This window comes from Myodes glareolus, chromosome 19, assembly GCF_982192425.1.
Source record: "Myodes glareolus chromosome 19, mMyoGla1.1, whole genome shotgun sequence".
NCBI lineage: Eukaryota > Metazoa > Chordata > Mammalia > Rodentia > Cricetidae > Myodes > Myodes glareolus.
In genome coordinates, this window is record NC_142044.1 from 54,019,627 (window position 1) to 54,044,764 (window position 25,138).

Consider the following 25,138-nt stretch of genomic DNA (forward strand, 5'->3'; position numbering starts at 1 on the left):
ATACTTTCTTAATGGGCTTGATTATAAATTTAACAGAGAAATCATACATACAAAAGCATTTTAATGAGAAGCTTTTAAAGTTGGTATTAAACATGAGAATTAAAAAATAAGTGCTATCCGATACAGATTTTATATTTAACTTAGCCCTTTGACAGCTTCATATATGTGTGTAATACATTTTGATTCCTTATTGCCATCTTTTCTCCTCTCTCCCTTCACTATCATTTCCCCTTCCTTCATGCCAGTCCATTTCCCACCACTCATGACTTTTGGTTGTGTCTTTTGGACTCTTAATTCAACCAGCACCATCTGCAGGACCACTGGCTTTGGACCGTTGAACGGAGCCTGGTGGGGTCACCAGTGGGTACAAACCTTAAGGCTATGTTTAGTAAATCGCTTAGCGGGGAGGATCAGGGCCCCTGGAGCACTTCTTCCCTTCATGCCCGGCTGTTGACAGACCTATTCTTGTGCGACACAGTCCAATGGTGCACGGCTGCCATGGTTTCTTGACTGTGTTGGCAGCGTCTTGCCAAGAAGACGGTATTTTACAGCCCTTCCTCTCATATTCTGATGCTGTTCTGTTCCCCTTTTGCAGCACTGGCAGAGCCTCCGAGGGGACGGTACAAATGTCTTGTTTAGGGCCGGACACTCGAATGCTTATTCTTAGCTCCCTGTGCAGCCACGAGTTAGCACGCCCTGCCCGCGACTGGAAAGAGAGCCTTCTCTGATTAAAGCTGAAAGAAGCGTTTGAGGATCGGACACCTGGGATAAAACAGTTTTCCCTCTGCTCTCACATCACAGCAAGCTCACAGGACCAGATGTGTTCTCCCCATCCAACAACCCCACAGCCAGTTCAGTAGCCTTCACAGACTGGCTGTACATAGGTGCATTCTGCCATCGGAAATCCACAGCTTCCGAGCGCAGTCCCCAAGACTGCCGCCACCCTGGCACCTTCTGAAAGGGGAGCCTCAGAAACCTAAAGAAGTGGGAAGCTAGAGTTCCCATGGTGCAGGAGGAAGGACTATGGTTTCTTTGGCCTGCCATGGGAGGGAAAAGGAATAGACAGAAAAGGAAGGGGCATGGGGAGAATGAGACGGCTTTCTGAGCTAATGTGCCCCAGGTTCATGGCTTAAGAAGAATGGTGGTTCTAGCCCCTCATGAAAATGTCAAAGTCAGGGTATCATCATCTGGGAGTCGTGTATGAAAACCGCAGCACTCATCCTAACACCATGATCTTGGGCTTTGCCATCTAAGTGATGTGGACTTTCGTTCTCTATATGGAAAGCTGAGATAGGTTGAAGTGACGTCAGTCTGTAAAACTTGGCAGCAGAGTAGCACTCCTGCTAGTCTGGGTCATGCTCATTAAAATACTGGTTTTAGGATTATGTTGGAAGCTTGTATTTTGAACTCATTTCACACAAATGTGAATATTGGTTAGGCAAAATAATTAACCTAGGAACACCCAACCTGAGTCAGACCTTTACTGCTGACGATGGTTGTTTTAAACCTTCCAACCCTTCATACCTGAGAAATGATCCACACACACCCACAGACCTTTTACTCTGCCTTTCTCTACCCGACTTCAATAGCTGCCCACATATGATACCCACTTGCAGAAAGAAACAGAACAACATGCAAGGCACAGTCACACCAAGGCTAAGAAATTACCTGGAGCTGGCAAGCACACTACAAAAATCTGCCTTGTGAGGTTTTTATGGTTAATGAAATATTTTCTGTTAAAAATTTAGCATAAGTTGCATATTGACTTGAGGAAAGGCATAAGTAAACCTAGCACTTAGAAAGCAGAGGCAGGGGGATTGCTGTAAGTAGGAAGGCAGTCTGGGTTACCAAACTGACACCCTGTTTCAGTATACCAAAAGGATAAAAGTGTAGCAGCTCCTGGTACTTGCGACGTGCCCAGGCACATTAACTATCATTTTTGCTGTTTTTAACCACCATAGAAAATATCGAAAATTTAAGAATACAGAGACCCTACCCTATCCTCACCTACACTTTTAATTTGCAAGGTCTTACCCATTGCCCCATGGGCTTCTGGCATCTTTATTCAATTAATCGATGATGCCAGTCCTCCTTGTCTCAGGTTTCACTATGTAACCCTGGCCAACCTGGCATGTAACTCAAGTATATCATGCTGGTCTCAAACGTGCCCCAATCCTCCTGCCTCGGCTCTGCTGGAAGATCACTGACATCCACTCCCACACCTATTCCCTCGAGGCAGCATCTGCATCTCTGATTGGAGGATGAAACCAGACTAGGTTGAATTTAGTTTTCTTGGCATGAAGGTTGAGAAGCCTCCCGTAGGCCTCTACTTTTTAGATTAGACAGTGATTCAGATCCACAGTTCCTAGGGAAGGAGAGAGAGTGATTCTGGAGTTTTCATAGAATGATTTGAACAATAAAAGAGGACAGGGAAGATGGAATTCCCTACATTAAATATACAACACATCACTAGTTCCTGTGGCCTACTGACCAATGTAAACTTTAATTGCTGAGCAAACTTCCCTTACAGTGCCCAACCACAAGGAAGGATTCTGGAAGCAGGGTTTGATTTTCAGACTAGAGTTTTTTCCTTGTTCTGGGGCATAAAATTTTAACTGTGTCAACAAAAATACTTAAGAGGTACTCACTGTGGGGGGAGGGTGTCAGTGGTGGGTTTTGTCCCAAGGTCTGGCATCACAATGGCTCTGAGACTGGGTTTCACACCATAGCCCTCCTGCCGCAGAGTTCCCAGCGAGACTATGGGGTGTGTGCCACCATGCTTGACTTCGCTCTGTCAATTTCTAACTCACTGTACAAAGTATGCTTTGGAGTGAATCTGGGAGATCTGACTTTAAAAACACAGAATATGTGTGTGCATATCCTTACCAACAGTCTCTTCCCAGATAGCCTTGATCGTCAGACTTACTATTCCCAGGGTTTGGTTTGAGACAGAACCCCCACCCCCCTTCACTCTAGCATAGGCTGGCCTAGAACTCACTATAGCCCAGGATAGCCTCACACTCTCAGCAATCCCTTCAGCCTCCCAATCACCGAGACTGCACACACTGATGCCCCATCCACCTGAGACATTCTAAAGCAATAACTACATTGTGTTTTCTGAGAGGTAGGAGGAAACACGCATGATGTGCAGAATGTTATTTACTGTGAATGAGTAAGTTTATGAGGAAGGGGGAACAGGCATCATCATGCTTTCTTAAAAGGTCTGTAACCTAATTAAGAAAAACATGGGTTGGAAAAGAAATGTATAATTTTGTCACATTCATTTATAATTATTAATTCATTTAATGCACATCTATGTAATACATCATTGTGGATTAATTCATTTTTAAAACTGTATTTTTTTCTTTGTATAGTACTTCTTATACAATTGTACACATTGATGGGGTTCAGTGTGACATTATGTCCTGACAGTGTGATGCTCAGATCAGGACGACTGGCATTTCTGACATCTCAGACAAATGTCATTTTTTTTGCGCTAGTAACATTCAAGATTCTCTCTACTAATTATTTTGAAATACTTAATTTAAATAGTATTTTCATCTATTCTAAATTTAATTTTGGTAGGCATTCAGAGTTACATCTTTCAGTAAGCACCGACAATTATAATGCATTGCTGTGGCTACTAATTTCTTTTTTCTAAGTAAATGTCTGACAACCTTAATCCCACTTGAGTTCAAAGAATTTGTAGGCATGAAGTCAAAGCCACTGTCGCTAAATTTAAAAGATAATTTTAACCAGTCTTGAAGATGAGACAGTAAGCTATTTCATAAATAGTGTCTTAATTATTCAAAATGGAATGACTTTTCAAAATTATGCATTAATAAACATGGCATTAGTTTCTGGCAAAGTTGTAAAATATTATTAAAAGTGCAGAGGATAGGAACATTTGTGATTTACCAGGAAAAAAAGAGACTCACTAAACAAATCATACTGTGTGGGGTGTGGAATATGCATATGTGCACATGGACACATATACACATGCAAAAATAAATACCAAAAATGAAATACAGTTTGACTTTTAAGAAGAAAACAACAGATTTCAAATTCTGTATTACTATTCTCAAAAATCTGTGAGTTTTGGAACCATATCTTCAGAGAGATGATGTGGGGCTCAGGCAAATGGACCAGGCCTCTAAAGACCTGGTAAGGCTCCAGTCCCTGCTCCCATCCCCCCCACACTTCTGATTTCAGCCTCCAAGTTGCAAAGATGCAACCATTCCCATAGGGAGCTCTCATCCCACAAACCCTCCCCAACAGAAAAGAGGAGGCATTGAAGCAACACCGTGGTTTAGAAGGATGCTCCCCTGAGATATGCCGGCATACCACTACCATGTTGTGTCACCAATTCAAGTTCATCCCAGAGATTCTGAGTGCTTTTTCATCCTCCAATCTACAAATCCCAAGACAGAACCATCTAGTTCACCCAAATACTAACAGTAATGTTTGATTAAAAACTCAAGAGCATTTTCTCCATCCACTCAAAAAATAAATAAAAGAGTTGGAAATTATACAATGATCAAAATTTGGGGAGGGCATTCACAGGATGGAAACCACCCTTGTAAAGGGCTGCAAGGATGAGCAGGGTTTTCTGAGACCAGGGCAGCTGGAACAGAACCAAAGGGAAGGGAGCTGGAAGTAAGATCCAGGGAGCAGAGAGGAAGACTGTGGCGCTGAACCTGACCAGCTCTCACCTGGAAACTGGGCATCACAGGGGTTCTGAGCAGCGAGTATGGCAGGATTTCTATTCTAAAGGCATTCTTGCTGCTGTGTGTAGAGAAAGAAGCAGCACAGTGTCCTGTTAGGGGCCAGAAGTTCTCTACACTGATGCTGATAGATGTCTAGATACAGCGAGACACTCCACTCAAAGCCTCTCCTAGCATACCTAGGCAGGGTGCTCCTACCTAAGACAGTGAGCAGAATAGTTAGCTGAGAAGCTGCATAGGGGAGTTTGGAGATGAAAAGACACGGGCTAAAATGTACTTGTGGGAAACTCCGCACACAGGCATTTCAAGCATGGAGTAGGTTGAAACCACAAAATGAATGAATGCAGGGAGGAAAACTCTGAAGAGTCGTCCCTGGGAACAGTGCAGGGTAAGACCCAAGCAAGGTAAGGAGGAATCTACTCGAGAGACCAAGAAAGAACAAGGCAAGCATCCATGAGCCTGCTGTCCCAGAAATGGAAGAACTTGACACCAAAAGGCCTTGTTTTGTTACCACCTCCCTTCAGCTGGACAAGAGTGAGGACTGAACACACACGGGGCATGGTATGAATGACAAAGAGAATGTTGGGGAGACAGTGAGGTAAAAGATTACCCAGAAAGTACTCAGGGGAGAATGGAGAGGCAGTGATGAGGGGTGCAGGTCAGTGCATTACACAAAGAAAGGAAATCACAGGATAGTAACTATAAGGTGAACAGAGTGAAAAAATCTGGCAATCACCAATCTCTTGGAGAGTTTTCTCTCCCTTCTCTCTGTCTCTGTCTCTGTCTCTGTCTCTGTCTCTCTCTCTCTCTCTCTCTCTCTCTCACACACACACACACACACACACACACACACACTTGTTTATTTATTTAAGTCTCATTTTGAAGCCCAGGCTGGCCAAGAACTCATAGTCCTCCTGCTTCAGTGTCTTCCATGATGGAATTTAATCTAGTGTGTGCCATCGTACAAAGCCTTAGCTTGGATGGCCACCATCCCTCAAAGGCCCACTGCTACAATCATGGTCACAGCCTGTGGGGTTATCAGGAATGGTGCAATCTTAAGAAAGTGGGATCTAATGAGAGGATGTACATCATGGTGGATGGTTCTGATGAATATCCTGAGACCATAATCACTTTCTTACTCTTCTTCCTTATTGCTTATTATGTAACTTGGGAACCTGAACTGATGTCCTCAGCACCTATAAAAACAGTACACGGCAATATGTATGTAATCCAAACACTGGGGTTGGGGTAGAGACAGTGGGACTCGATGGGACTTGCTGGTCAGTAGTGAGTTCTGGGTCCAAAGACAGGTCAATAAGCATCCTTTTCTGTACCATCTCACCATGATGTAATTGGGCTGCTCCAGGCTCAATGCAATGGGGGCCATGTGACCATGGACTGAAGTCTCAGAAAACAATGCTCACCTCCTTTTAAAAGTTGATTTATCTCAGATATTTTTTCAGAATGACAGAATGTTGAACAATTAGTTCTTTCTAAAATGGCAACACGTGTGGATTCTCAGGAGAACGGGCCAATAGAATGAACTATAAATGAAGAGTAGCATAAGAGGGAGGGGAGGTAACCAGCATGGCAGCTTTAACAGAGTGCTACAGTTTGGGTTGTAATTACTTCTCAAAGGCCAAGTGCTAAGGACTCGGTCTCCAGCCAATGGTGGGCCTACTGGAGGGAAGTTAGGTCCATGGAAGGCATGTTTTTCAAGCAGGTACTGGAACCCTGATCTCCCTACATCTGGGCTTTCCACCATGAGGAGAACAGACCTCCTTCTCTATGTCCTCCCTTTCATGAGGTCTGTCAACCACACATCCAAGTGGCCACAGTCTGCAACAACTCAAACTGTTACCAAGAGAAACCTGTTCTTTTCTAATTGATCTTTTCTGGTCATTTTGTCATGAGGACAGAGAGCTAGAAGAAGGGATGCTAACTTTGACCAAAGGCATGGACTATTCTCCCATAGTAACAGGAGGAAGGAAATGAGGGATAAAGTCCAGGGAGAGACAACTGAGAGAACGCACAGCAGAAGGGAATGCGGGTTTTGAGAAGCGCTGATGCTGCGCTGCCAAGTAAGCAAGATTACTTTTTGAGAGAAAACAGCAAGAGCTAAGATATACACTTGATTTAGGCAAGGAGTTAAGACCGCACAGGGAACTACGCCCATGTAACTGTTAACAAATACATTCTTGATAACAGTTTTGACATCTCTTAAAATTTCCATCCTGTATACCCACACACTTAGAGGTGAAATAGACTGTAGGGAAAGTAAACCGCGTCAGTCTTTTTCTATGTATGTATCTGTATCTTCTAAAGCAAAGCAAAACAAAACCCCCTAAATTCTAAGTAAAGACAATGACAGATCAGAAGGAAGAGTAAATAAAACCTTAGTTGTGGGAGGCGGAGACTGAGCGTTGGCTCAACCAGTCAACTGCTTGTTATACAACATGGAGACCTGAATTTAGGCCCCCAGCACCCACAGAAAACAGTACATGACAATATATATGTAATCCTAACACAGAAAGGTAGAGACAGGGGGATCTGTGGGGCTCGCTGGCCAGCTAAAGTAGAGAATTCCAAGTTCAATGACAGATCTGATCTCAAAAAATAAGATATAGCAAGACAGACAAAGGTATCTGTCACTGTCATCGAGACTACATACACGTATACATTCATGGGCATCCACACACACAAACGAGTGTACACATACCCACCACACATCCAGACTCACACAGAAGACCATTTCCACATATGAAAACTATACAGTCATATGTCTGCTTCCAACCTTTGTTTAGCCATGATTCTTTTCATCTTTGTGTATGTGTTTGCATCATGTATGAATATGATGTGTATGTATGTGCATGCATGTTCATGTGTGTGAGAGTGGGGGGTACCACAACACACATATGGAGGTCAAAGGACAACCTCAGGAGCTAGACCTCAGGGTTTCTCATTGTTCACTGGCCCAAGACATTCCGGGCTTCCCCTAACTCCTCCCAGCATCTCGCTTGTCTGACACCTCCCACTTAGATGGTTGCAATTAATGTGTCCATACAGCAAGGTTCAGTTCTTCGCAGAATTGTTTATGGGCTTTATGTGCAGCTGTGGCCACTCTCCAAGACCAACAACAAGGTCCTATTCCTTCACCTACCCATCTCCCAGCCACTAGCACTTGGAGGTTTGCTCCATGACTTTTTTAAGTTACAATATATATTGAACCTCTATCAATTTATTTATGAAAAATGACCCTTTTATTTCCTTCAATTATAATCCGTGAAGTGAACCTTCTAAGCCAAATAGTAATCTTCCCCAAGAACTGAGCATGCACAGATCTCCCCATATTCCAAATAAATTCCAAGTACTTACTTAAATATCATATATTTCACATATATACAAATATATTTATCTCAGAAATTCTAAAATGTTTGTTAAATGAATTAAAGAAAAAAATGAAGAAAATATGTCAGACATGTCTGTTTATTATCTAGAAAAGTCTCTAGAAGTTCTTTCCCATTTCATAATCAGAAAAACTATCTAGTCATGTTTTCTAAGGAGATCCACACAGCCTTTTACTCTAAATTATCATCAAGGCTAAGCACTTTCTCAATATTTTTTTTCTAACTAGGTTTTTTTCTTGACATAAATAGTTTTTAAAACATACTTTACATAAAATAATTTATTTTAGTAATTAATTTTACTCAAATATTCCTATTTGAAGTCTTGCTTCTATAACCTGTCTAGAGATTATTTTTTATAATATGCAATGAAGGATATTGGGTCTGGGGACAAGGCTCCCTGGGTAAGGAGCTTGTAAAAGCATGAGAAACTGAGTTTAGATCTGGACCCATGTAAAAAGCCAGACATGGTGGCTTGCATTTGTAATTCAAGGGTAAGGAGATCGAAAAGGAGTCCTGGGGCTTGCTAGCCAGCTGCTCCTGTGATTTGGTAAGCTCTACAGTCAACAAGAGATCCTATTTTAAGAAAACATGGTAGAGACCAATATAGGCAGATATCCAACATCAAAGTCTGGGCTCCACACGTACAAACATGCAGTTCCCCTCCCCAGAATGTAACTAACAGATCAATACAGGAAAATCAGGGACTGCAAAGACGGGTCAGAAGTAAAGAGCACTGGTTTCTCTTCCAAAAGACCTGGGTTCGACTTCCAGAACTCACTTGTAGGCTCACAACCATCTCTGAATTATGGTACATGTGCATATATGTAAGCATGTGGTCCGTGTGCACATATGCAAGCAAAATACAAATACACAGAAAGTAAAAATAATCTAAAGATGTAACAAAGGGGGGCTTGTCCTATTCTTGCCTTTAAAACTTCCAAGACTTTTGAATGAAGTGAGATTCACAAGAAGACTTCACTAACTCTACCCTAGTTCATGTTCTTAGTGATTTTCTTTGCTGCTTAAGAAGCATTCCTTTTCCATGTTATACTCCATTTTTTGTCCCAAATCAAAACTCTTAGAACACTGAATGTATCACTGGAACTTCAATTTTGTTCCATTAATCCTTTTGATTTTAATATACCAGACATTTATTATTCATTTGGAGCAATTTTCTACCTTGAGTTGCCGTCTCTCGTTACAATATTATTACTACTTTGTCAAAAGCCATTTTGTTAAGACTCTAGGAAGTCTCTCGCTGGGCCTTCATTGCTCCGTCCACACATGTGTGTGCTCTGCTCTTCCCCAGGCTTTGTCTTCACCACTCAGGGCAGGGATTCCCCCGTATGAAGACACGTGACTCTCAACACTGTCTTAGCAGGCTTGTTCTACCTAACATCTCAGCACTGCCTTTCGCTCATCCTTGACCCCAGCTCTGTTCAGAGAGAAGTGCACATAGGAAATATCCATACACAGTATGCACTTTGGAATCTACTGCAGTTGATGTCATACCATACCTCTACCTCAAGAACGAAGATGAGATTTCTCTGATGATCTGGGCTTCCAAGAAAAAGGATAATGGAATATTAGCACCCTAATCTCCTTGCATTATTTGACTAAATTGTGATGAATTTTAACATGAGAAATCATCTTCAAAGGATGGACACAAGTAATAAATGACTAAAAATCATAAATATTCCCCAAAAGTTTACTGTTGACAAGTGAAGCAAAGGCCTCAGCCGGTTCTTTATTCTTATATATTTACCAGCCTCGCCAGTTCAAATGTCAGGCAGGCCAGAGGGTTGTGGGTCCTGTGGGGTGCTTTGGGATCCAGACAGTCAAACTGTCTCCCTGAAAAAAATCACAGGTTTAATGTTCTGAACAGGCCTTCATGGCAGTACATGTTGAAGCAAGGAAAGTTTGACCATCGCTGAGTAGATGTTATGCTAATATTAATTTTAAAATGCTGATATTCTAAAACTCGTGAAACCCATTGACTGACCCACTCACAATTCATTTTCAGCCTCTATACAATTTTTCTTTCAAAACTCTAAGCAGTTGCTTGCTAGAAAGTCAATGGTTAGCGTTTAGACTTTCCATCCAAGAACTAACTAGGCCTGACCCTACCGCTCCTGAGACCAGATAGATCAGGCCTGTTCAGGAAAATATGGCCATAGGCGAGAGTTTAGTTACATGTCCTGGTTTCAAACGGTCTGTGTTGTACATAACAAGCTCCTCATCTGAAGTCATAAACTCATTTCGAAACAGTAAAACTGAGTTTTATATATATATGAGAACTTTGATTTTACAACTCCTTTGGTTGCTTTGTTTTATTAACATCATCCTTGGTTCCCTAAAAGGCTGACATATCTCTTCCACTGAGAGTATTTTACTGATAAACATAGACAATAATTACAAGACAAGAGTGGTCTAACATTGTGGTTCCAGATGGCCCTTCCCTAGTAGCCATGACGACACTTTAACAAACGGGTTCACGGCTTCACTGCTTTCTATTAAACAAACCCTCCATGTCTCTGAGAAAGGGATACTCACACTTTGATACTTCGTGTCTCCTCCCACTTTCCCACTAGAAAAGGCCCCTCTCTCATAGTGACTATGGTTATAAAGATGCATTTGAATACCCCATCACTCTTGCTGAACATAAACTTAAAACATATAAACTGAACATGGGAAGACAGGACTGTCCCACCTTCAAGTTACTCACTGTGTCTTCCAAGTTGGCTCAAACTGTATTATAGAAGAGCAATACAAATCTATTATTAGTTATAAATAACATTGAAATGACCTAGTTCATTATCCTTGGCTATAAAAAGGTATAAAAAAAGTATCGACAGAGATGCACTCCCATTTACAAGCATTTATTGTCATTTATTGTCTGCTGATGTTTTGCGTTTGGGTGGGGACAAATGTACATGCATGTGAAGGCCAGAGGACAGCTTCAGGTGCCATTCCTTAGATACTGTCAACTTTCTTTTCCCTGAGACGGGATCTCTCCCTGGTTTACAACTCACTAAGACTAGGCAAGAAGGCCAGAGAGAGGCTTGCTTCATCAGTATCCACCTCTGACCACTAGGGGCACAAGTGCCTTGTGAAGCCTGAGTTTCCTTCCTTCTTTCCTTCCTTCCTCCTTCCTTCCTTCCTTCCTTCCTTCCTTCCTTCCTTCCTTCCTTCCTTCCTTCCTTCCTTCCTTCCTTCCTTCCTTCCTCTCTCTTTCTCTCTTCTTTCTTTCTTTCTTTCTTTCTTTCTTTCTTTCTTTCTTTCTTTTTTTCTTTCTGTGTGTTCTAACTGAACTCAGGTCCTTGCAAGCATTTTTTTTTTCAAGTGACAACCTCCCCATCCCCATAGCCAAGCATTTTTTTTTTTTACCTACATTAACTCACTTAATTTCCACAAGAGCCTTTTATAACTGCCACTATGCCATTCCTTTATAGGCCTCTTCGTAACTGCCATGTACGGTGGTATAGGCTACACAGATCATAGAGAATGCTTAACTACGGCTGATGCTTTAGCTTGGCCAGGCACACAGAACACACTTTACAAATCCAAGTACGCTTAATCTTCCTACAACCCTCTGAGCCGGGTACACTTGAAGACACTGGAGCAGAAGGGACTACAGAATCTGATGCAGTCACTCACCTTGTAAGCAGCCAGCCACTGGGCATCCATGCATTTTGGATTCCTAGGGCTTTGATAACTACCACTCCTGATCAACTACGCTACAGCATTCAGCTACAGCATTATCCCACTGGGTACTCCACAAGTTTGTTAGTTTTGCTATATAGTCAAAAGATTATTACGCAAAAGGTATGCTCCGAAGGGCAATGGGAGGACAGAAATACTATTTTATTAACACCTTATCATCTCAACCCTAAACCTCTGGTCTCCTGGCAACCAGAGGAAATCAACTGTGCTCAAAGGATGAATTATCTCAAGGAGCGAAGGGCCAAATGTCAGGCCCACGGTTCTGAGCAATGCTGTGGTGACGGAGTTGGTCTGGGAAGGAGCACACACACATGCTCCACTCCCCTCCATAACGCACACAGCGCCGGGATCTCCTGTTTGCCTTCCTCTGCAGCACGTCAGTCCTTTAAGAACATCGTCTATTTTTATCTTTGCCTTCTCAACCCCAACCAAGGCGTCACTCAGGAAATGGCTCCGGACAAGATGCTGAGAGAGTTCAGAAAGAAGTGGCAGAGGAAACAGCTACGCATCTCAAGAGAGAAATGGGAAAAGTGCGTTGGGTACCGTGGTTGCCACATCCCAGCAGCATCTGTGTTGTCAAACCCCTAGAAGCCATTTCCAGGGGTCTGGATAGGATGCCCCTAACACAGACCCAGAGTAATGGATCCCTGAAGGTGTTCAGCATAGCACCCCAGCTTCCCTTAATGGGAGGTAGCCTATGTGTGAGCCCTGAGCCAGGGAAGCATGCTCCACCCTGGTCTGTCTTCCTAATTGTTACTCCTAAAGGCAAGTCAGTTCTAAAATCCTGAACAATTAAACACGGGCACAAGTTAAAAGGTTTGAGGCTAGGGGAGATGGGGTTGTTCTGTTTAAGAAACAGGGCGTCCCTATAGTGTTCAGACTTGCTTCCAACTCCTGAGCTCAAGAAATCCACCTCCATAACTCAGTCTCCCTCAGAGACGGATTACAGACATACTACTACCATGCTCAGCTAAACATCTCTATTTTAAAAGTAACGTTCAGAGGGAAAAGTAATCTGTGTGACGAGGCAGTAATGGGGACCCGGGGTATACACTCGGAGAGAATGAACTGGACCCTAACTTAGAGCATGCACACAAATGAACTAAAACAGGTTAAAGACATAGCACCTAAAACTCCTGGAAGGAAAACATAGGGGAAAAACACAAGCACAAGAGATTGGGCATTATTGCTTGGCTACTACAGCAAAGGCTTAGGCGATAAAATGAAAATAGGCAAATGGGAGGAAAGCAAGCTTGAAAACCACACAAACGGGGCTGGAGGGATGGATGGCTCCGTGTCTGAGAGCAGGGAGCGCTTTCGCTGTCCACCCAAATGCGCCTTCCAGTGCCCATGTCAGGAATTCAAAACAGTGTCTCCCTCCTGGCCCAGTGGATCCAGTGTTCTCCTCTGGACACCGTGAATGCTGACATTCACCCATGTACATCCTCACACACATAAACAAAGAAAAATTAAATAACTAAAGAAAAAAGAAGCCTGTACAAAGAAAACAACCACCAGAGTGAAATGGCAACTTATGTGATGGGAGAAGTTATTTGGGGGAAATACAATTAATATTATATATATATACATATATACATGCACACATATGTATATGAATCTACAACCTAACAAAAATGACCCCATTAAAAAACTAGAAGTAGAGGCAGAAATATCTGGAGTTCAAGGATAGCCTCAACTACATAGTAAGTTTGAGGTCAGCCTGGGTTACACAAGACTTTGTGTAGAAAAAAAGGTTTTAAAAGTGATATAAGATTCGAATACTTCCAAAAAGAGATCTACACATGACCAACATGCATAGGAAAGGTCTTCAACATTGCTAATTATGAGAGAAATGTAAACTGTCCCCCGATTAGGATGCCCACTATCAAAAGAAAGGAAAATAAGAGGTAGCGGTTAGGACACACAGGCCTTAAACTCAGGAGCACTGCTGGAATGCAAGCAGGTGCAGCCTCTGTGGAGTAGAATGTAGAGGTCACCAGAAACCTGAAAATAGAGCTACCATATGTCCTGGCAGTCCTATTTCTGGATATGTATCCAAAAAAATTCAGAGTAGGATCTCAGCCAGATCCCTGCACTCCTGTGCCCAACTGGTCAACTATGCACAAGGCAAAGATGCGGACACAACCCAAATGCCATCAGCAAATGAAAGGATGAAGAAAATCCTTTTTATCACACACACACACACACACACACACACACACATGAGTTATAACAAGAAAATTCAACATGGATAAACCTTTGTGCTATGTAAATTGAGCCAGTTACAGAAGGACAAAGGCCAAGTACTGAAAGAGTCCATTTATATAACCTGAAGTCATCAAAGCCATAAAACAGAGGGAGGTGGTTAAAGGGGACATAAACTTTCAGTTTTACAGGATGAAATCGTTCTAGCAATCTGTTGTGTGATAGGAAAACAGCCTCCACGCTACAAAACTACACACTTCAGAATGGTCTGTGAGGTAAATTAAATGTTTAGTATTATGTAATTTTAAATTTTATTTAAATGTATTTTATATATATTTATAAAACATCACAATTTTAAAATATCACATTAAAAAAGCTACTTTGTTGGGGCTCAAGAGATGGTTTAGTAGTTAAGAGCACTGGCTACTTGCTCTTCCAGAGGACCCACATCCGGTTCCCAGCACCCACATAGTGACTAACAACTGTGTAGAATTCCAGCTCTTGATGATCCAGTGCTTTCTCTGACCTCTGTAAGGACCAGGCCTGCATTTGGTGCACAGACTTACATACAGACAAAAGATCCATGCATGCAAAATTTAAGCTTTTTCATTTCATTTTGTTTTGTTTTCTTTTTTGGAGACAGGATTTCTGTACATAGCCCTGGCTGTCCTGAAACTCACTCTGTAGACCAGGCTGACCTCGAACTCAGAGATCCGCCTGCCTCTGCTTCCCGAGTGCTGGGATTAAAGGTGTGTGCCACCACCACCCAGCTTTAATTTTAATTTTTAAAAGATATGAAAATAATAATTAAAGGGACTCCACTTTGAAATAAAAATTAATGTTTCCATGGGATACACAAAGAGCAGTGACATTAGATTCGAAGACACAGCAGCGTGGTCCAGTGCAGACACACTCTTGTGGGTGGGCGTGAGCTGTTCTCTGCGGGGCATGTGTTTGAGAACTTGGGTCCCAGCTGGTGGCACTGTTTTGGGATGCATGAGAATCTCAGGTGGTGGAGCCTCACTGGGGGAAGCAGGTCTTTGGGGCTAGCCTCGGGGCTTTACAGCCTGGTCTACTTCCTGGTTGCTCTGTTCCCTTTAAAGCCTGGTCCACTTTCTGACTCCTTCCTGGTCCCCCTACCATCTGTTTCTCACCACAACTCCCTGCGTCCTCAAATCACGACCTTTAATAAACTCTTCCTCCCTTCAGTTGCCTCTTGTCCGGTATTTATCTGATAACAACAATGAGGAAAATACCTGGCAGACACTTCGAAGCCCCACGACCCCTTAGATGCCGGATGGCCCTTCCTACTCTGTGACTAGAAGGAAATCATTCCACCTTTTCTGCTGAAGTCCGTTCATCCTCAAAGTAGCAATCATATTCTCCCACTCAGTTATTGAAAAGACAACACGAATTTGTATACAGAGTGCATGAAGCATAAGCATTCAGCAAATGATCAATTCTTCGATGTGATATTCGCCCATGAAAAATCACTGCCTAGATTCAGAGCAGAGGCATGTTGAAGGCAATACGGACCAAAGCTCACGGCCCCAGTCTCTGGTGACACACCTTCTCACTGCACAGCCTGCTATGAAAAGAGACGACTCAGTGTGGCTTAGGGCACAGAGTGCTGACTACACGCCTCGAAACTGTAGTACTAAGTTAATAGAATGCCTGTCCCCAGCACAAACACGCACACCTGGGGACAGCAAGTTTTAAAAGTGGAAAATTCTGAGTGTTTGAATATAGATGCTTCTCAGAACAAGAAGTATTTTCTGTTACTAGCAACCTAGAAGTGTGGCTACTAATTTTAGACGATAACAGAGGGAAAGAGAGAAGAAATGGAAGAAAGCTGTAGAAAAGTGATGTAGGAGGGTCTTCTGTCTATGTGTTACTTTCATTGGTTAATAAAGAAACTGCCTTGGCTTTTGATAGGACAGCAGCTTAGATAGACGGAGTAGACAGAACTGAATTCTGGGAGGAAGAAAGCAGGGTCAGAGAGCCGCCCACCATGAAGCTGCAGGGTCAGACATGCTGAATCTTTCCCGGTAAGCCACGAGCTCGTGGTGACATACAGATTATTAGAAATGGGTTGAATCAATATGTGAAAGTTAGCCAATAAGGGGCTGTAGACAATGGGCCAGGCAGTGTTTAAAAGAATACAATTTGTGTGTTGTTATTTTGGTGTAAAGCTAGCCGTATGGGAGCCGGGCGGGACGAAAAGCAGGCCTCTTTGTCACATTACTACAGAAAGGAGAGACAGATAAAGAAAACAAGTTCATTCAGAGAATGAAAATTAAAGTCATGTATCTGTGTGGAGATGGTATGGGCTGACTGTCACGTGTATCTGTCACCAGTATGTAGTTAGTTGACTTTGTGTGCGTAACACAAGAAAGGGGAATACAGAAGTCTAATGAACAACCTCAGATAACTCATGCTAACCTTACTTGCAGAGAATGTCCTCCTTCTATAGACAAACATTATCAGCCCCTAATTCACCAGAACTCTGCAAGGTCGAACCCTCTGCCAACAGACTGGACAAAGAGGGTGTGAGGTAGTTTGCATGTGTGCATGCATTCAAGGAAACACTGGAAGTCAAGGGGAGCTCCATTTATCCATGTTTCATATCAACGGGAAAAACAAGACCAACAGACCACAGAAGTCCAGCTTTAAAAACAGAACTGTCTGAAGACAACTTTTTAATGTGAAAAGAAATAATTTTTACCATGCTGTCCTCACCACAGAAATATGTTCACGTTAGTTGCTTATTTGAAAATCCAACTGCTTCAGGTTAACCACATTCAGCCTAATGAGAAGCATCTACATTATTCTCCATCTTGTATGACATTTATTTTGATCAAACATGGTCTTACTTTTGTTTTCAGTAGGAATAGGAATTTAAAGAGACAGTGATATTTCTGAAAGTATTACTCAGTAGATTATATCAACCCCAAATTGCAACAGGAAGCTGTTAACAGAAGTGCTGACATACTGATATGGAAACTGAGGTAAACCGAAGAGTAGTTCCACAAATCTGACGCTATATAGACCCTGTGATGTCACTTCTGACTCTATATAGACCCTGTGATGTCACTTCTCTGACTCTATATAGACACTGTGATGTCACTTCTCTGACTCTATATAGACACTGTGATGTCACTACTCTGACGCTATGTAAACACTGTGATGTCACTTCTCTAACACTAAGTAAACAGCTGTGATGTCACTTCTCTGATGTAAACTCTGTGACATCACTTCTTTGACACTGTGTAAACAGTTGTGATGTCACTTCTCTGACGCTATGTAAAAACTGTGATGTCACTCTCTGATGCTAAACACTGTGATGTCACTTCTCTGACACTATGTTAACGGCTGTGATGTCACTTCTCAGGAAAGGTCTGAATAGTAATGAATCTCAGAATTTCAATACCTTGATATTCCCCACAAGAGCACTACAACACCAGTACCAGCTGTGGTGAATGCCAGCTCCAGGTCAGAAGTCTTCTGCATGTGTGGTTATAGTACCATGTGTTTACACTCTACTGTCTCCATACATGAGAAGCATGAGGAGCACAGGGCCAGAGAAAACGAAACAAACAAGCAAATTCTCACATTCTTTCACTACATTCATTTTTATTATTTTAAGTATATGTAAGGAGGGGGAGCATGTGTACATACATGCAACGCCCAGATGGTGATGAGCTGTCCAACATGGGTGCTGTGAACCAAACTCAGGTCCTCTGCAAGAGCGGTATATATTTTTGATTGTTAAAGCATCTCCCCAACCTTCGAGTTGCTTTATTTTAAAACATTATTGTAAGTATACCCCAGTATACAAAAAAACCCAAAAAAACCCAACAACAACAACAACAAAAAAAACAAAGAATAAAAACACCTACAAAATGGACCTTGTGTGAGGGGCACACGTAAATAGGATTATTCTGTTAATTTCAGGGATCAAACATATGTGTCCTGTTTGAAGTAAATCTGAACTAAACCTTCGGGTTTAAAAGCACAAAAAGCAGGGGACAATAATGAAGTCTGGTCTCTGTGCTGAATGAGGCAAAATGAAAAAGCAGAACGTATGCTCTGTGCACTACAGCACTTGGTGCATTATTTTGCTGTAACTCATCAAGAAAACTGATTTCAGAAGAACAAGGAGGAGAAGGAGAAGGAAGAGAAGGAGGAGAAGGAGGAGAAGGAGAAGGAAGAGAAGGAGGAGAAGGAGACGAAGGAGAAGAAGGAGAAGAAGGAGAAGAGGAAGAGGAAGAAGAGGAAGAAGAAGAGGAAAAGAAGAGAAAAAAAGGCACAAGTCCCCTTTCTTTCTAATGCTTGTCTTGCAAGATGCATTGAACAGAGATCAGCAACAACTCCATGGTCGACAGTTTTCCTTCTTAAACGTCTCTATTGAAGAGACCAAAGGGTCTTCAATCCATTGTTCACTCTGTGCTCACCAACTCTGCAAAGAATTTCAGACACTAACATTTTTCTCAGGAGACAAGGAAGGAAAGAAGGAAGGAAGGAAGGAAGGAAGAGAGAAAGAAAGAAAGAAAGAAAGAAAGAAAGAAAGGGAGAAGAGCTAAAAGGCAGAATGGGAAAAAGGCAAAAAGGATTTCAGGAAGCTTCATGGAACTACAGCCATTCCTGGAGCCCCCAAGGCTGCAGAGACCAAGCCTGCAGGCACAGCCTTTAAAGAGACTCCTGCAGACCTGCCAGGCAGAGGATCTCCTCACAGCCTCCCAGCTACACTTCAAAGTCTGACTTCTCTGTGCCCTCACGCCTACGGTGAGCTCCACTTTGAATGTCTAGTAAAGTCAGACAGACACAGTAAAACTTTGAAGATCTTGCTCACTGAATCCTGATTTTGTATCCATGACCTTTGCACGTAACTCCTGGAAAGTTTCCACATCCAGCAACAGGAGACCTTGGCAGAGGGGAAGAGCTAAGAGGATTAGATGACATGGCATAAGTAAAGAATTCTCCTGTGCCCAGGACCTACAAGACAGGACTCAGCACTTCCTCACTTCCTGCTTACCTCATCTGCTGGACTCCTACTTATCTTTCAACCTCTAACTTAAATATTGTTTCTGTAAAATCTTTATTAATTCTGCACCCTTTTAGTTGTGTGTGAATGTGTTTGTACGGGGCTATGCACATGTGGGTGCAGCTGCAGCCACTCCAAAGATTCCCCGCAACTGGAATTATAGGTGACTGTGAGCTGCCCGACATGGATGCTGCTAACTGAACTCAGCTGAATTCAGCCACAGCAAGAGCAGATGACGCTCTTACCTGCCGAGATGTCTCTCCAGCCCCTCCAGTGTCTTTTCTATGCACACAGCCAAAGCAATTGCAGACCTGCTCTCCCCATTCTCTGGTACTTTAGAGAACGCTCTATTGCAATTGCCTACTAATGTGTCTTCCGCTCCACCTGAGAATAAACACCTCCAACATAGGGTTTCTGTTTAGCTAATTACTCCCTATTCCACATAGAACTGAAGAGTTGAAAGAATGATTCCATGAAAACACAATATCGGAACCTTTCAATGACCTTTCAAATATTTTGACAATGCACCAACTTTATTTTTAAAAGAGCAACTTTAAATAAGATTGACAGCACACCAGCCATGGAAGTTGAGTTTGTGTGTTTGTAACATTTTTGTCATCGCTCATCCAAACATTCAACATGTTTATTCTAGTCTCCAAGAATACAAATTTGTAAATCTGAACAAAAATAATAAAATCCCTGTCCCAAAGGGCCTTAGAATTCCCCCAGGACAAATCTATGGATAAAGGACATTATGGAGAATTTGTCTAAAAGTGGCACAAAGCATATTTCGTTACTCAACATTTATTAATTGATCACAGGAGAAAACAAAAGAAAACAAAACAACAACAACAACAAAAAAAACCCCTGCTGACCACATATAAGGATCACCTGTTTTAAAAGACCATGAAATAAGCCCAGATTTACTGTACTAAACAGACGAAATGAATTTATTGTCTCCCCAAACAAACAACAACGTCAACAAAACACTCACGTTCGGGACCTATTTCCTAGCACCTAACACAGACCTCTGCGTCCTCTTAGAAGGTTAGTGATCTGTGAGTCTGCTTAACCACTACTTTGAAATGTTTTTTTTTCTGAGTCTTACGGTTTCTATGTCAAAGACTGTGTATGACTTCACACCTGCTCCCTTTCTGAAAGATGCTACAGTTCCCACTTAGCTGTTCTCATGATGTCGTCTCCCCTTCCTCGAGCACATTTTCCACTTCCCTTCTGTAGTCACTGCCTTACTTAGATGATCCTTTCCTCATCGCCACTGTTCAAATCCTCCCGGCCTGTCAATACGTTACTTCCATCAGCAAGCCTCTCCACCTAAGGCACTGGTTCTCAACCTGTGGGTAGAGACCCCTTTGGGGGTCACCTATCAGATATTTACAATTCCTTAAAGTAGCAAAATCACAGTTATAAAGTAGCAATGGAAACAGTTTTACGGTTGGAGGTCACCACAAATGAGAAACTCTTTTAAAGTGTCACAGAATTAGGAAGGTTGAGCACCATGGGGCTAACGAGATGAGAGCCAGCTCTACCTGCCTTTAGTACCATTTGCAAAGCTGATTAGTCTGCTCGCCCCATAGCTCTGCATCCTACAGCTGACAGGACCCTCACAAGGACTCAGGACTCTCGGGCAAGAGTCAACACAATGCTTCAATTTTCATCTGATACTCAGAAGACTCATTGAGACACATCTGCGAAACAACGGTCTCAAAGTATCTGTCTGGGAGTTAATAATGAGACCTTGACCGAAGGGTTATTTCTATGCCAGGGAAAGAAGCAGAGGGCATAAGAGAGGCTGGGATTCTGGGGAACAGATGATTCTGGGGATGCTGACAATAGTCTATGGCAGGTTTATTTATTGAAGGATCCCACGGGCACAAGCCATTTTTACACAGAGACTGAATGGCCACTGGTTTGTCTCTTTGGTGGCCATTTGGGGATTCATTTGCCAAACCCACATTTTACAGAGACCCTGACCCAGTATCAATAATTAAGAGTAAAAGAAGGTCGGTGATTTGGGATGCAAGTACAGTGAATCACGGTTTAAGCTCATGGTTCCTACAGATAGAGTTGAATGAATGAGTTTGCTTCTCCCTAGACCCTATCTGGAAAACTGAGAACAGGCGACGTCAAATAGCAGTGAGTGGTTTGGCTCATGGAAGCTCCAGGCATTAATCAAGTCCGCCCATAAGGAAACAATACTTCAACGACACCGTACAGGGAACGGAATGATGACAGGAAACATTTTTAAAAAGCATCATCAGTGTCTCCCGGAAAACTGCCAGCGAGATTTAAATCGCAAGTCCCCATTTTCCCTTAAAAGTGCTTTCTAATAACATTGGCCACTTCCCAAATAGGTGCCTCTGCCAAGAGCTCACTGATAGTACCTCCCCCACTCAGCAAGAAGGTTGAAAAAAAAAAAACCACAAATCAATACCCAGAGAACCTAAATCTCTTCATTTCTAGAGTAAATGCAAGGATTTATCTTGCTGGGCAGTTATCCACAGGAGTTGTTTCTAAATGAATTTAGGAAATGAATATGACCTTTAATAGATAATTTGGTTCCCCAGTGGAGAAAGTGGGGAAGGCAAAACCAGAATGGTGAATGTTGGCCCAAAGAAAAAGTTCTAATTGGGGGCCGGGAGTGGGAAGAGACTTCGTCTAGAAAAGAGGAAAGGCTGAAAGTAATACCAAAAGTACAAAGCGGCGGAGAAAATAGTATTCCATCTATTGGAACGATGAGCCCGTGCAGAACAGACGGAACTGGAGCTTAGCAGAGAGATCTCGGAGTTCAAAACTCCTTGACTCTACAAATAATCGTATTTTGCCTAAAGCTGGCTGGGATGAACATCCTCAAAGAGGGCTATCACTCGGCAAACCACTCCGAGGCATGGCAGGGAGGTGGAGACCCTCCTAAACTCGACAAGCGGCCTCCTGTCAGTCAGGCCAGATGAGGGGAAAGCTGGGCTTTCTGGAATTGCTCGAGGTCATCGGGCGCTCACTGACCCTCGGGCAATTGCAGATTCCACGTGGGCACCGGAAAGAAGAGAGTGCATCCTCCACAGCCACCAGGGCGCTCGTGACACCGAGCCCCCGAAGAGCCGCGAAGTAGGGGAGTACGGGCGGGGGTGTCAGTGGGGCTCGCGGGCGCGGCCACTCACCGATGCCGAGCCCCACGACCAGGCGGCCGGCCAGCAGCGTCTCCTTGTTGGCGGCGGCGGCCAGCACGGCGGAGCCCGCGGTGCACAGGGCGCTGGCAAGCAGGATGGCGCTGCGCCGGCCGAGAGCTCCGTTCAGGGCCCCTCCGGCCAGCGCCGCGACGGCGGCCGCGCCCACCGCGCCCGACACCAGCAGCTCCTGCCACATCGCGCCCAGGCGCATCTGGCGCCGCAGCAGCAGCATGGCCCCGGACACCACGCCGGTGTCGTAGCCGAACAGGAAGCCGCCGAGCGCCGAGAAGGCGGCGGCCGCGTAGACGAAGGCGGGGGTCTCGTCGCGCTGGAACTGCCGGCGTGCGGCGCGCTCCAGCTCCGCGCTCTGCAGGCTGGTGGCCGACTCGGCGGCCAGCAGGCTGCGCTCCCCACCCGGCGCCCCAGGCTCCGGCTGCCGGCGGCGCCGCTCGCCCATCAGGCTGCTCAGGCTGCGCAGCGTGTACTCCACGTCCTCGCTCGCCTTGCGGGACATGAGGGAGGTGAGGACAGACGGCTACCGCCGGGACGGCTGCTGAGAAGTTCCGTAGGGGGACCGCGCACTCGCTCGCTGCCAACTGCTGAGCCGCTGAGCCTCCGTCCACCCCAAGCGCCCGCCTGGCAGCCTCTGCTAGGCTGGCTCGGGGGCGGGGTCGTGCGTCACTTGGCCGCTTAGACAGGCGGGGCCAAGGGAAAACCGCCTCCTTTCGTGGGCGGGGAGAGGGAGGTGCTCCTCCTGTGGGTGCGACCCACCTCCCTCCGTGGGCGGGGCCAAGCGCCGGCCCAGGAGGACTTGCTTTTGCAGCAGGCACTGGTACCCATGCCCCATGAAGCCTGTCTGGGGGCTGCCGCGGAGCTGCTGTCCTGATGACCGAGGCCCACTGCAGGCTAAGCATCAGATAAAAGTCTCTAAGCCATACTGCTCGCCTTCCAGCAATCAGGGGTGAACAAGGCTGGGACTACATGACACTACCTAGTTCTGTCCTGTTGCAGTGTGTGTCCTACGGCTCTCCTGCAATTAGTTTAGTTTGAAGCAGTTCATGGCCGCATTCTCTGGTTTTTCTAGTTTCCTTTCTCCCTGCTAGCCCTTCCTCAGATTTCGCCCTTCTAAAAAGCCTGTTACATCTTGACTCTCTGCGAATAGAGGTAACTTATCTCTCAATGAGTCCCCAACTTCTTCCTGTGGATTCCTAAAGGGAAAGGCAACTTTGGGTTGTTCTTAAGGAACCAGCGGATTCCACAAGGAACAAGGAAACCCCACAATCTGATTAGTGGTGTGACAGGTAATTGCCCCCTTCCTTGCCCAGCATGGCACCCCAAAAGGATACCGTCTCTCCACAATCCCTGCTGCTGCCCCTGTTTTGGAGAAGTTATTTTAAATGGCCCATTTGCCTGAAACAAAGTAATTTCAAATTTTCTTTGCTAATTGCCAGTTATTGCTTGATTTGGAACCCCCGCTTCCCCTTGATTTAAATATTCTGTAAATTATCTTATGTTGCTGGCCTTCAGGAGATAAAGACTAATGAGCCATCTTTCTGGGGCAGCCTCGTTCTTTAGGCATAAGATACCAGATTTAAATGAAAATATATTTAAGATCCATGGTTTTCTATCCACAGTCCCCACTCTCATTTAATTCCCTTATTTGAACAAAAGTTTCTCAGCATGAGGCCTGTTCATGAAGTCCGAGATTGTTCTGTTTATAGAAAAAGGTTCCCGCCATCCCTATTACACTATGAAGTTACTTTATTTGCCCAAGTTCACTTCACTTTGACACCATAGCTCCGTAATATCGCACTTATCAGCAACGAAAAAAGTTGGGAAAACACGAGCTCAGAGGAATAGCTTTAAATGTATTGTGTAGCTTTAAAGCAAGGCTTTGCCATCTTCCTAGGGACAGAATAAGCACAGCCTTAGATTCTGAAACAATAAAAACTAATACTCACACAGTCTACAGAAGATTCAGGGGAGAGCTGGCAGGCCTTTGCAGAGAGACGACTGCAGCAAAACTGCGCCCCCTGGTGGTCATCTGATCATGCGCGTTCTGCAGAGAACTCCCCAGATGAGGTCAGTTAAGAGTTTCTTCCTGTTGAGATGAAGTAAGCCAGATTTCAAATTCAGCTGGCATCGTGAACACTGTGACTCCTCCTCACTAGCAGCTCCAAATTCAACGTTGGAATTCAGAGCACTGAACTACTCCTTAAAATGATCTAAACCTGGTAGCGTAAATTTCTGAGGTCAGGTTACCTCAAAAAGAAATGTGGCATTAGTAACACATCAGAAAGCCAAACAGTGCTTTTCAGGGCTCTTGGCAACAGCCAAGTTCATTGAATTAGGCACCACAGCATTCCTGAAATAGATTTCTCTATATCCTACCCCAGCTTAATGCCATGAGGAAGTAAAAGTTCGGGCCTGAGACAAGGCAGAGTTCATGTTCACCAGTGTTCCACAGAATGTTTAAAAAGCCCTAAGTTTATGCACCATTTCAATCATTTGCATGTGCTCATTGGCCAGAGTATGAGAAATCATTTTTAAATTACAACAATTGTTAATAGAGATAAAGTAAAGGCACCATTATTGATTTACTAACTCAGTTCTAAATCCCAAAGTTTAAGGACATTTATCAATACATCACCAAAACACTAAGACCCACTGTAGAAGAAGACTATCAAGAGAGCTTTTGGATATACGAATGCACATCTGAACATCCAGCAGAAACGTTGGTAATTGACCCAGTAAAAATGCTGTGTGGCTGGACTAAAGATGCAAGTAGAGAATGCTGGCCTAGCACGCATCAGCCCCCAAATTCAATTCTCAATACCACACACAAACGTT

The 25,138-nt window shown here is 43.8% G+C and overlaps 1 protein-coding gene across 1 annotated transcript in view; it reads right to left on the bottom strand.

Moving 5' to 3' along the window:
- The window catches only part of Slc2a13 (solute carrier family 2 member 13), a 322,976-nt gene extending 300,049 nt beyond the window's left edge, over window positions 1-22,927 (bottom strand). The window contains exon 1 of the mRNA XM_085678796.2: window positions 22,280-22,927. Within this exon, the coding sequence (XP_085534922.1) occupies window positions 22,280-22,802 (523 nt within the window). The 5' untranslated portion in view covers window positions 22,803-22,927. The remainder of the gene's footprint in view (window positions 1-22,279) is intronic.
- Between the last annotated feature and the right edge of the window lie 2,211 nt (window positions 22,928-25,138).